Source organism: Mytilus edulis, chromosome 2 (genome assembly GCF_963676685.1).
Source record: "Mytilus edulis chromosome 2, xbMytEdul2.2, whole genome shotgun sequence".
NCBI classification, from domain to species: Eukaryota; Metazoa; Mollusca; class Bivalvia; order Mytilida; family Mytilidae; genus Mytilus; species Mytilus edulis.
This window is the reverse complement of record NC_092345.1, coordinates 5983586-5997423: the sequence shown is the minus strand read 5'-3', so window position 1 is coordinate 5997423 and position 13838 is coordinate 5983586. Positions and strand designations below refer to the sequence as shown.

The window sequence follows — 13838 nt, the reverse complement described above, 5'->3', positions numbered from 1 at the left end:
AAACACATGAAGACAGTGAAATTGATTTCCAAGTGACAAGGAGCAGAAATGATACTTTCTTTCTTCCCTAGGAATTCCATTCCATCTTCCAGTTTCTATTGGTATTTAAAGGTTCCGGAAAGTAGTCAGCTTCTACTCTTTGTGTAATATAACAATTGATTCTTTAATTTTTACCTTGGAAAGATACGTGAGTATGTGGCGCAGTCCAACACAAATGTAGTGGTTTTTCTCCGAAAACTTCTTATTTTAAGGATGCCAACATTGAACTAGGTAACATTTCTACTTTTGTAAAGGCCTCGTTATTCTATTGGGATTAGTTAAAGCTATAAAGAACGGTTCTGTTTCTGGTTTCTGGTTTTGTCAATTATATAATGAATGGGTTTTTTTTTTTGGTGTGAGTTTGTACCTCCAACTCCCTCGTGAACACAGCTGGTTTGGTTTACACTGAGGGTGTTTTATATCATATCAGTTCTTTGAACTTTAATGACATACGAATGAGGAATAGTGATACCGTTATCTCTATCTGATCGCCATATGAAATATATGTTATATTCAAGGTCCACATATGTATGATGTCTACATTCGGAGTTATACCGCATATTACATTCGGTAGGATATAATATTTGTATTAATGATATTGTTCTCTATTGCGAAGGTGCGGGAGTTTCTCGCTGCATTAAAGACCCATTGATGGCATTCGGCTGTTGTCTGCTCTATGGTCGGGTTGTTGTCTCTTTGACACATTCCCCATTTCCGATTCTGGATTTTAAGTAATTACGTGTCTTTAATTCTAAAATTTTCTAATGTGTCTGAAATTGTAACATTCACAGGACCATTACCATAGGGGTTTATCATTACACTTTGATTATTTACCATGACAAAGAAATCAAACTTTCAGTATGTTGTTTAGCTAAATTATGTGGAAGATTAAACACATTACCAGCTAAACGATGAATGAGATGTGGGTTAATATTACAATTTAGCCATTTTCTGTTTAAATATATTTATTGCTTTTTTTTAATTCTGAGGTTGTTCACCTTGGCTGTAAACATTTTGGAAAACCTATTCGAATTTTGGGTTCACAAGGCTCTTCCGCGTCATACATTATTTTGATATTTTAACGTTTATGATTTGAGCTTCACTGATGTATCCTTTTCAGCTTCAAGATAAAAATTTTTTAATTAAAATCTATTCGAATACAAATATTAAAACATAGATTAAATACATGATTTTTTTTAATAAACAATTCAAATGTATATATTGTGACAAAATATTTGATAAAACTTAATAACAAACTACACCGAAAACTATTACTTCTCTTTATTACAATATATTCATACTTTTTTTTCTCACCAGCACACATTATGGTTAAAAGCGACTCAGAAAATTGTTCATGATATATTTTTTTACATCGACGGACATCAGTTTTCAAACTGAATCAATTGGTATCCGAAAGACAATCTATAATGATTGCTTTATTTTCATATAGTAATTTATAAGTGTAATATAAATTTTCTATTCTTAAAAGAAATATTAATAAATAATTATAAAAATGCCGTTATATGCAAGGAATAATATTATATCTTACAGTAAATTAAATGATTGAATAGCTGAAGTAGACATTCTTATGTAAAATGTGTACTTTACTTTTTTTAAAGTCCTTGTGGCGTTTGTCGGCGTATGTGTGGCACACCAAACTCCATTCAGATGTTTTGGAGACATCTGTGAACATAGTGATGTAATGTTTTCATTTATATTATTATTATTATTTTAATTGTACACAAAATTAAGTATTTTGATACTGCAATAGATCGCAATAAATTAATCACCAACAATTGAGTTCTCTAACAATTCAAATAGACATACAAACAAAGAAAACAACAAGCGACAACATATGTTCTTAATTCACTTGGTACAGCACAAAATATGGTTGGTTCATTATCTTTGGCTAAAAGGGGAAACAAGAAAAATACAGACAAACAAATGTACATAAAACACAGCATAGAAAACTAAAGACTGAGCAACCTGAACTCCACCAAAAACTGGGAATAATCTCAAGTCCTTTGTAAGGATAAGAAGGTCTTTTTCCACACGTGGCACCCCTCGCGTTGCTCATCAAACTACGTTTAGTGATAGTTACCGTTTCGGAACTATTTTCCTTTACTCCATCGTAAGTGTAGAGTAGTATGCAGATCGGAGCTGAAACTGCCGGGGAGTTGGGTTGCCCATGTCAGAATAAGCCGGTATTAAGTCTGCTTTGGTAGGTCACGTCTGGGAAAAGGGGACGGGATTGCAGTAACGACATCTGGAACATAACCGATATCATCTATGAAACGGATAGGCCATAAGGTCAATCAACTCGTGAGGGCGTCCGTAAAACTCTATCAAGGAAATCATGAGATGAAATACAACAAGCTTTGGTATATCGTATCAAGAGGGATATATATATACATTCAGTATGCAGGTGTTGCTAGACTGTTGCAACATAGAAATGGAAAGATTACAATTGTGAAGCTGACGTCACCTCTTTTGTCGTAAATGTTAGTTTTCAACCGACCCGCAAGTCAAGTAGGTAAAGAAATAAGGCAGACTTAACTGTTTCCGTTATATCCGTTATCTCAAGTTCGATGGGACAGATTTTTACAACAGTAATGGGAAAAGAGTATAAGGAATAGAAAAAACAAATACCAAAACAATTAATGATAAACAGAACTGGAGGACCCCAACCAAAACCTCCTTTGTTTGAATATGTTCACATGAAATATTCGTGTATCTCTTGTCAACCACAATTTAACAATCAACTTTCCTCTCGCAGTATATTATGTTTACTTCGTGTTATAAATATATTATAATGAGATACAGTGATACAGGTACTGGCATTTCCTATTAGATTTATGAAGCTTTCTAATACAGTGTAATCAATAATTATCGGTCATTTGTCACTTTGAAACATTAAAAGGTTTAGAAACTATTTTCTATCCAAAAACTAGTAATGTATGAAATTAAATCAAGTGAAACTATATGCACCTTCAAAATTTGCAGAAAATCAGAACATCTTTCAGAAATGATCAATATTAAAAGAAGGACGAAAGATACCAGAGGGATAGTCAAACCCATATATTGAAAATAAACTGACAACGCCATGGCTAAAAATAAAAACACAGACCCTTCGTGTTGCTTATGTTATTTCAAATCCGGTAAATAGTCTAATTCGGTTGGTCACATTAGTGAAAAGGGAAGGGTATTGTAGTTACGACATAAGGAACATATCCGATATCATCTGTGAAACGGTTATTCCATAACGGTCAACCAACTCGTGATGGCGTCCGTAAAATTTACGAAGGGATGACTTCAACTTCACCATTTAGATTTCTTGGTTTGAAAGCTTCCTTGTGAAATCATATTCAAAACCTATAATTTTTGTAAACGGACATTTTTTATAAGAGTGCATTTCTTTCTAACACAAATGACACAAACGGTTCAGCGAGCACACGCATAGGATCATTTGTTTCTAACATTACTTTTGCAAATTTTGCATAAATTTTGACAAACTGTACACTCACTAAAAATTAATCTACAGTTTGTCTTCATCGTTTGTTAATACAAACGCTGCATTTCTTTCTTACTTTCAAATTGGCATTGAGTCAATTATCTACTCATATTTTACCTAATAAAAAGAATGATTCTGACGAAAGAAAAAGAGATATAATCCTGATTGTCATAACTAAAAACAATGTCAACAATTACACAAATTTATGTATTATTAGGTATAAATGTATGCCCCCTTTTCTTTCAGTGTTTCTATTTTACATTCGTCTGATGAAGATGAAGAACTGACAATAAAAATATATATGAATTGGAGTCATGTGTGTCTGAAACATCTTCTACACAAGCTATTGTACCACGAAATAAGATTGTTTACATTTTTGAAAGTTCAAACAGGTCCAGTAAACACTGTTTAAACGATGCATTTGTTTCTATTTTAAATGTTAACGTTAAACACATGATAACAAACGGCACACAACGTTCACAAAACTGTGGTAAGAAAGAAATGCACTCTAAATATAAAAGTAAATATTGCATTGCATAGTTAAACCTCAAACAAAACACATCTTTATTTTATATGTTCAAAGTTTAAGTTTTATTTGAACTTATTTAGTACTTCTATTTTAGGTGTGTTTGATACGTATATTTAACTCTGACACTAAAGCATACTGCTACAGAATGCCGCATCATGTAAGATATTAAATACTTTCTAATATTTTTATATTCGCAACAGTGTCAAAACTCAAAACCTATGCCGTGATTTTCATATAGCATAAGACAAGAATAATTATATTCTAGACAAAAAATCCTTTGAACAACAATGGTAAGAGATTACAAATAAAATAAAACAATTAGAGAAGACACATATAAAACAATAAATTGAAGGAATGAGTATTATGATGATAATGAACAGGTGTGTTCATCGGCAAATTAAATGCACATTCAGGACGAAAACAAGTTGATGTAAATACATATTGACCATGAAAAAGGCAGATGTGGTATCTCCCCACAAGAGACTAAATGACACTGAAATTAACAACTATAGGTCACTGTACGACCTTCAACAATGAGCAAAACCCATATCGCATAGTCAGCTGTAAAAGTCCCCGAAATGACAAATGTAAAACAATTCAAACGAGAAAACTAACGGTCTAATTTATGTACAAAAAATGAACGAAAAACAAATATGTAACACATAAACAAACGACAACCACTGAATTACAGGCTCCTGACTTGGAACAGGCACATACATACAGAACGTGTCGGGTTTAAAATGTTAATGAAATCCAAACCATTCCCCTAACCAGAGACATTGGTGTAACAGTACAAAGTAAGAATGATCTTTAAAAATCAGTTAAAAAGGCTTAACTAATCAGGTTTGTACAAATAGAAATCCGTCTAACAAAAAACACAGAGTAGACGCGGCCGGGTACTTATATATCCCAAAAACTAAAAAATCCCACTAAGTACTGATATGAGAGAACTCGCAGTAACTAACAGCTAATGTAGTTCAAGGCCACTAACAACTAATAAAAAAAAATCTTGCATCTAAGACTAAATTATCAATCAGTACACACCCAACATTCAGTGAATTTAGCGTTATGACTTCATAAACAGTCAGAGAAAAACAAGACCTTGTGCACTGCCAAGATACAGGTATCGACAGATTGTAGATCCATGAATGTGTATATGAATAAACCAATAGTCTTGTTTAAGACAGACACGGTGAGCCGGATTTATAATCAGCTAGATCACAAGGTAACAGTCCGCAGGAATACTTGCCATCCTACCAGGACACATTATTCTGCACCGATCCAAACAAGTCTTTTCCTCCTTCGTTATTGCCACGTGTTGAGCATCTTTATTAGAATAAAGCAAGAGAGAAGAAACATTTAAAAACTAAAGCTCGAAAGAAAACAGACAATGCAATGACCAAATTCAAACAATGACAAAAGAAAAAAAGACAGTCCAAACGAACCATACCTTGTATATTTAAAATTACACTTATAAATACGACCAGTGATAAACACATGTTCTCCGAAAGGTCCATTTTTCATGCTTTACGAGTGACAACCATAGATTTCAAGTTTAAATTCATTTTAAATTATATAAGAAAAAATGGTATTTTGGTTACAGGCACCGGAAATACAACTATGCGCACACACACTGCTTCAAGATCTTAATCAAGGCAATGCAGACTTAAGTTGCTTTTGTGACAATGAGAAATGCATGCTTGAATTAGGTAGGTTATTGTAAGATGTTAACTGAAGTAGTTGAATAATTTATCAATCAAAGGAGTTACAAATAAATTTAAGGCATATATCAATGAACCAACACACAATCATCAATATTGTTCTAGAGTCCAACATTCGATTTTACAAAATAATTTACAAGTGTCAGAAATATGAATATATTTAATTACAAATACTGAATTTCGACGAAAATTCAAAAAGGAAAGTCCCTAATCAAATGGCAAAATCAAAAGTCCAAACACATGAAACAAATTGATAAAAACTGTCATATTTCTGACTTGGTACAGGCATTTTCGTATGTAGAAAATGGTGGATTAAACCTGTTTTTTAGCTAGCAAACCTCTCACTTGTATGACAGTCTCATTGAATTCAATTGATTCTAGACAAGTGATGCAGAAAAGTAACAAAGACTATAACAAGATCTGCTATCAGCTAAAAATCTATTAAGGAACTTGAAAATTCAGATAATTATGTTTAACGAGATTCCTGTCTTTATGAACAAACACATTAACAAATGGCAAGGCCAACTTCATATGTTTGTTAAACAAATTTAATCTTTTCTTCAACCATTCTAGTTGTATAAAAATCATTACTTTACAGTATAAGCATAAATCATTTAGATTTAATTTGCTTACTTAAAAACTAGGAAGAAATATGATACGATGTTTGTATAACTGACCGGTCTATACTTGAAATAATTCGTACTTAAAGTCATGTTTTGTTCATTGTCAAACACATCCATTGTTTTAACAATAAACATTACAACATTTACTTCATCACACACTTTGAAACTTTTGTAACATTGAATGTACTTAAATATCAGCATCTATGCTAAGAATATGTAACATATAGATGCTACGATAATGATTCTACCATAAACAACTGAAAACCGTTACATTTATTTCAGTCGGACTCTTTAAAAATTTTCGTGCATTGGCAAATGGTGCTGTTTCGACCCAAAGCAGTCATGTACTTGATTGCTTGGGAACTCGCTGTTCCATTGGCCAGGTAATACAATATTTAGACTAACAAGATCTATATCTAATGTCTAATAATCAATTCAAAATCACTTACTTGCGATGACAGTAAAGCTAATGCCATCGTTTAAGTTAACAGTACATCTTGGGGAATTCAGAGTAACAATCATATGTATTGACAAGTTTAAACAGTCGGTCATTAATATTGCAGAAATAACGTATTCGTCGATTCGTAGTTGAGGCTTTGATGTCAATGTGATCTTAAAACTAATACATTGTCATTTCGGGGCCTTTTATAGCTGACTATGTGGTATGGGCTTTGCTCATTGTTGAAAGTCGTACGGTGAACTATAGTTGTTAATTTCTGTGTCTTTTTGGTCTCTTGTGGAGAGTTGTCTCATTGTCAATCATACCACATCTTTTTTTTTATATAAATATTGAAACATATAAAGATGTACATGTATTTATTATGGAAAACTTGTAGGGGTCATAACAACACTTTTATACAACAAGGAAACCAAAGAAAACATGCCTAATGAAAAAAGCACTAAAAATGTAAAATGGCGTCCGAAGTGCTTTCCTGGATTTACCTTCTCAAACCTGAACATTTGGAAACAAGGAATGCGTAAATCCGTTGCAAAGTTAGGAATTATTGGATCCTTATATTTAAGAAAATTTAAATAGATAAAAACAAAACTGGAAAATTAACATTAAATAGAATTTGGTACAAAAGGTAGCATGTGATATAGCATTGTCGTTTTATACATTTAGCTTCTGTGTATACTGTATCTGTAGTAATATCCTTCGCAGATTTGTTACGTTGAAGACGGAGGGGGTAGTCCAATAGGAAGATGCATGGAAGATCCAACAAAATTGGGTACAAAGGTTATGTTTCTTTTCTTAAAATTTATAATAGAGACACTCAACATTTCTACAATCCATCAAATAATTATAACAAAATCTTAATAAAAGAAATATCGGTCTCCATAAATGAGACGTCAAGCAAGCAATAAAAAAGACAATTCAAACAATGTAGAGGGAACATCAGTGTCTGTGTAATTTATTAATGAATTATTTTAGAAAATATGTTAAAATCATGTCCGTGTCGAACTAAAATAATGGTTCCCTCCGAGATTAACATTCCACCATGAATGGTGCATGTGTATATTAGTTAGTAAATAAAAATGACACTCTATATTTGTGCGTCCAAAGCGCTTTTATATATCTAACTTCAAAGGGAACTCTCAAACATAATAATTTAAACGCCAGGGGTGCATACTTATACATACACATGTATACACTTCAGGAGGTTTTTAACTAAGAAAAACCCTAAAGAATTCCATAATTCATCTGAGGTCAATTTTGTTGGATCTCAAAGTAATAAGCTGGTGATACACTCGGGCAATTTGTTGGTAAATAAGACTGTCTAAGTTTTGTGAATCTGACGAGCTCTTTAAAAAACAATAAACAGTTCTCTACAAATTCCAAAAAAATAAAATTGAGAATGGAAATACGGAAAGTGTCACAGAGACAACAACCCGACCAAGGAGCCAAAAAATAAAAGAAAACAAAAACAGCTCAAAGCCATATATGGGTCTTTAAAACAGCGATAAAATACCGCACAATGTAGCCCCTAAATACAAATGTGTACTGGTTCAGTGAAAATGAACGACACAACACACTCCGAAACATATAAACGAACTAAAATAATAAAAATAAACAACCAAACATTCAAGACTAACAAAGGCTAGAGGCTCCTGACTAGGGGGAAGGCGCTTAAACGCAGCGAGGTTAAACATGTTTAGTGAGATCTCAACCCCTTATACCTCTAGTCAATGTAGGATAAACATGTTTAGTGAGATCTCAACCCCTTATACCTCTAGTCAATGTAGGATAAACATGTTTAGTGAGATCTCAACCCCTTATACCTCTAGTCAATGTAGGATAAACAAACACAAATCAATACGCACAGTAAAACTTAGTTTAGAAGAAGTCCGAATCGGATGTCAAAATAGTAAAAAGAAGAAACTACTCAAAATGACAATGCTACATACATTAACAACGGACTACTAGCAGTTACTAACATACAAGCTCCAGACCTTAATTTAACCGATTGAAAAAAATATGTCTTTATCATATGAAAATAAAGCACATTTCCGCCTGTTAAAAGTATCTTCTATCGTAACGTATATGAGAAGAACATAACCCATGGCTACAACTGGTTTTAGAAAAAGTGCGTTTATTTCCGAAAACCCTATGAGTGAATCAATATTAATTTCAAACTATGCCATCTTTATGTCCTTACAACAATATCGTAAATATATCCCTTCTGAATAGATCTGTTTAAAGGTTTGGTTAGCTTTGGAGGTGAATGGCGACATTTTTTTTTTTTTTTTTTTTTTTTTTTACCAGGCTTGAGTATTCGTTCTTTTTTTAAATCAAACAGACTATTATTATCAAGTATTATAATAACAAAATACTATATATCTCTTCAGGTGACATTTGGATGCTCTTCACATACGCTACCCTGTTACTGCAAAAGAGATAATTGTATTGCAACGGCCAAAACCATCAAACCTACAACAACTACCAGTACTACATTAGTTAAAAGTACGACAATCACTACACCAGTCCAGCATTCAGGATCATCTCATGGAGATTGACTTTCTCGCTTGAGCCGGGACGGTGAAAGCGAGAAAGGCAATCGAGTTGAGATGACCAATGATAATCTGTCTATCGCTATTTTATTTATGAAGACGTTGTCAATTTCATGTAAATTTCGTTAGTATCGCCACGTGCCTGCTTAGTTACTAGCGATAATTTTCCATCTCAAGCGAGTAGCATGATATGAAAAATTATCACAAAAAAAGACCAAAGGAAAAATGCACAAAATAGCGATAAAAAGAATTATCGCTATTTTACGAATTCTTCCTTTGATCTTGCTGACTGATAATTTCCTTTCTCAGCGGAGTCGAGTGATATGAAAACGGAGTCAATCGAATGGTATGAAAATTATTCGTCGTGCCGGCTCAAGCGAGAACATCAATCTCGTTGAAATAACCAACGATAATCTATAAAACTACATCATAAAATTTAACGATAAAAGAGGGACGAAAGATACCAAAGGGACAGTCAAACTCATAAATCTAAAACAAACTGACAACGCCATGGCTAAAAATGAAAAAGACAAACAGAAAAACAATAGTACACATGACACAACATAGAAAACTAAAGAATAAACAACACGAACCCCACCAAAAACTAGGGGTGATCTCAGGTGCTCCGGAAGGGTAAGCAGATCCTGCTCCACATGCGGCACCCGTCGTGTTGCTTATGTGATTACAAATCCGGTAAATAGTCTAATTCGGTAGGTCAAATTCATGAAAGGGAAGGGGATTGTAGTTACGACGTGAGGAACATATCCGATATCATTTGTGAAATGGTTATTCCATAACGGTCAACCAACTCGTGATGGCGTCCGTAAAATTTACGAAGGGATGATTTCAACTTCACCATTTGGAACTCTTGATTTAATAGCTTCCTTGTGAGCAGTAACCCTCTATCAAGAAAATCATGATAGGAAATGCAAGCACGGGAATATCGTATCATTTGAGAGATATATACCCCGTATGCAGGTGCTGCTGGAATGTTGCTACTTAGAAATGGAAAGTTCACAATTGGAAAGCTGAAATCATCTCTTTTGTCGTAAAGTTTTGTCTTCAACCGACCCTCATTGTCAATTTCTAGATGTAAGTCAAGATATGAAGCTGACTTAACTGTATCTGTAGTATCCTTTATCTCCAATTCGATGGGATAGATGCGTTCCACATAGTCACCAAATTTTGAATTGCTTAGTGAAAGAACGTCATCTATATAGCGGAAAGTAGAGTTAAAGGATATTGCTAACTTCTTATCTTTCTAAATTGTGAGAAGATTGCTCTTCTCACTTTCGTCGTGCCGGCTCAAGCGAGAACATCAATCTCGTTGAAATAACCAACGATAATCTGTAAAACTACATCATAAAATTTAACGATAAATTGTGAGTAGATAGCTTTAATAACATGATTTCAGATAAGAAAAAGAAAAAATGTTCGCCGGAGTGCTCATCATTTACTTTACTGTTATTCCTTTGTTGGCTTTAATGATACAAATATTGTAATCAACTTTTACTTTTTTTTTTTATTATAGTGAAGACAACTGAGAACCCATTATGTGTAGACAATGATAACAGATGCGCTCTATATAAAGCCAGCCTTTGTCATGCTACTGCACATACATATGTTGTCGCTACATGTGCCAAGACATGTAACAAATGTGATGAATATATAGGTAAAGTATATGTTGTCGCTACATGTGCCAAGACATGTAACACATGTGATGAATATATAGGTAAAGTATATGTTGTCGCTACATGTGCCAAGACATGTAACAAATGTGATGAATATATAGGTAAAGTTTATGGTGTCGCTACATGTGCCTATATATGTAGCAAATTACTATATAGGTAAAGTTGGTGAACTGAAACTTAAAAATTATATCAGAATAAACTGATTAATTATTTAGTATAATTAACGCCACTTACACACTGTAGTGCTATTTCGTGGTGTCAGTTTATGTTGGTGGAGGAAACCCGGAGAGACCACCGATATTTGGTAGGAATACTAACAATAAGACACTAAAACTGTATTTCAAACACAAAAGTTTTCTAAAGTTTTATAACATAAAATGTACATGTTTTCTTTTAGCAACATTGAAAACAAAGACAATAACCACACATCGACCACTTCTAAACGCACAATCCACCTCATCAGTAACCACTTCAAATCCGAGTTCAGCGACACAGACTAAATGTCATACATGTGGAAACATTGATAGCCTAACCCCTTGCTCTACAGATGAAGTATATCGTAATTTAACTTCACCATGTCAGACAGGTCAAGATTTTTGCATGACGGATGTCTTAACTGACAATTTTGGCAAAGAACATATTTTCAAAGGGTTTGTACAGTTCGCTTTATACCTTTACTAGTACATTCAAACTTGAATATTGTCATTAGAGGCAAAATCATCGTTACATGTACACTTATATCTTCTTTTATCCATCCGTATTTGACCATAAAAAATGTGTTGTCGATTATTTTATAAACAAAAAACCTCCCAATATTAAATAGATTTAAGGAGCATATTAAAAAGGAGATTTCAAAGAATAACAAGTTGATAAGAAAAAAATAATTTCGGAAATGTCAATTTTGACCAAAAAAGTTGCAATCTTCGTGTTAGTTTCAGTACAATGTTCAGTCTGAGTCAATAAACTGTTATATTTACAGTCAACAGAAGAAAATTCGGATATTTTTTATGCATTATTATGCATCTCTTTTTTGTAAGATTTCAAAAAGCATATACCTTCATACCAGTGAATTTATGCGAGAAATGTCCAATCGTCGTCGTCTGAATTGGTGTTTTTCGTTTAAACAATAGCTTAGTTTAAATTGCAATAGTTTTATCTTGTGTTACAGATGTGTTACAGAACAAACATGCCATGCAAAATGGACCAATAATTCTGCCAAGCTAGATTATTGTACACAATACGGAATGGTTAACAATCACAATGTTCATGAATGCCATTTTTGTTGCCATGACGACGGATGTAATTCAAACATCAAACCATCGACGTTATCTCTTGTAAAACCTAAGTTAGCATCTTTATTCGTCGGAAAATAAATGATGATCAGTTATTTTATAATTTGGTCGTTATTCCTTCCTCATACATATTGTCTTATTGGCTAATCCGTTTTCTTAAAGAAGCTGTATAACAAATATTTCCGACATACTTACGAGTCTTGTTTACACAAGTTAAACAGATGTGGATACTTAAAAATTCCAAAGATCTTTTAGAGTACATACAATCTAACTCTCTTTCATCTTGTAACAGTATTAAAACATTTGACTTTTCTACTCTGTACACAAGTATTCCACATTTCAAACTAAAAGACAAATTGAAAGAGTTGGTATTACTTTGCTTCATAAAAAAGAATGGCCAACGTAGATACAAGTATCTTGTCTTAGGGAGGGATAAATCATACTTTGTAAAGAATCACTCTGATTCAAACAAAAAATTCTCTGAAACCGATATTATCAAGATGCTTGATTTTTTGATTGACAACATCTTTGTAACGTTCGGAGGACGTGTTTTTCAACAGACTGTCGGCATCCCAATGGGAACAAACTGTGCCCCTCTACTTGCCGACTTGTTTCTTTATTATTATGAGGCTGACTTCATGCAGGAACTTCTTAGGAAGAACGATAAGAAGTTAGCAATATCCTTTAACTCTACTTTCCGCTATATAGATGACGTTCTTTCACTAAACAATTCAAAATTTGGTGACTATGTGGAACGCATCTATCCCATCGAATTGGAGATAAAGGATACTACAGATACAGTTAAGTCGGCTTCATATCTTGACTTACATCTAGAAATTGACAATGAGGGTCGGTTGAAAACAAAACTTTACGACAAAAGAGATGATTTCAGCTTTCCAATTGTGAACTTTCCATTTCTAAGTAGCAACATTCCAGCAGCACCTGCATACGGGGTATATATCTCCCAATTGATACGATATTCCCGTGCTTGCATTTCCTATCATGATTTTCTTGATAGAGGGTTACTGCTCACAAGGAAGCTATTAAACCAAGAGTTCCAAATGGTGAAGTTGAAATCATCCCTTCGTAAATTTTACGGACGCCATACGAGCTGGTTGACCGTTATGGAATAACCGTTTCACAAATGATACCGAATATGTTCCTTACGTCGTAACTACAATCCCCTTTCCTTTCATGAATGTAACCTACCAAGTTAGACTATTTACTGGATTTGTAATCACATAAGCAATACGACGGGTGCCACATGTGGAGCAGGATCTGCTTACCCTTCCGGAGCATCTGAGATCACCCCTAGTTTTTGGTGGGGTTCGTGTTGTTTATTTTTTAGTTTTCTATGTTGTGTCATGTGTACTATTGTTTTTCTGTTTGTCTTTTTCATTTTTAGCCATGGCGTTGTCAGTTT

The 13838-nt window shown here is 33.6% G+C and overlaps 1 protein-coding gene across 1 annotated transcript; it reads left to right on the top strand.

Annotated features, from left to right (window-relative positions):
- The first annotated feature begins 491 nt into the window (after positions 1 to 491).
- On the top strand, positions 492 to 12518 carry LOC139511302 (uncharacterized). The gene is made up of 10 exons (XM_071297927.1): positions 492 to 609; positions 1659 to 1738; positions 4174 to 4236; positions 5683 to 5788; positions 6706 to 6806; positions 7586 to 7660; positions 9271 to 9385; positions 10964 to 11104; positions 11521 to 11773; positions 12292 to 12518. Exons 1-10 carry the CDS (start codon positions 570 to 572, stop codon positions 12494 to 12496), a joined length of 1179 nt encoding a protein of 392 aa, XP_071154028.1. The 5' UTR covers positions 492 to 569; the 3' UTR covers positions 12497 to 12518.
- Positions 12519 to 13838: the final 1320 nt, after the last annotated feature.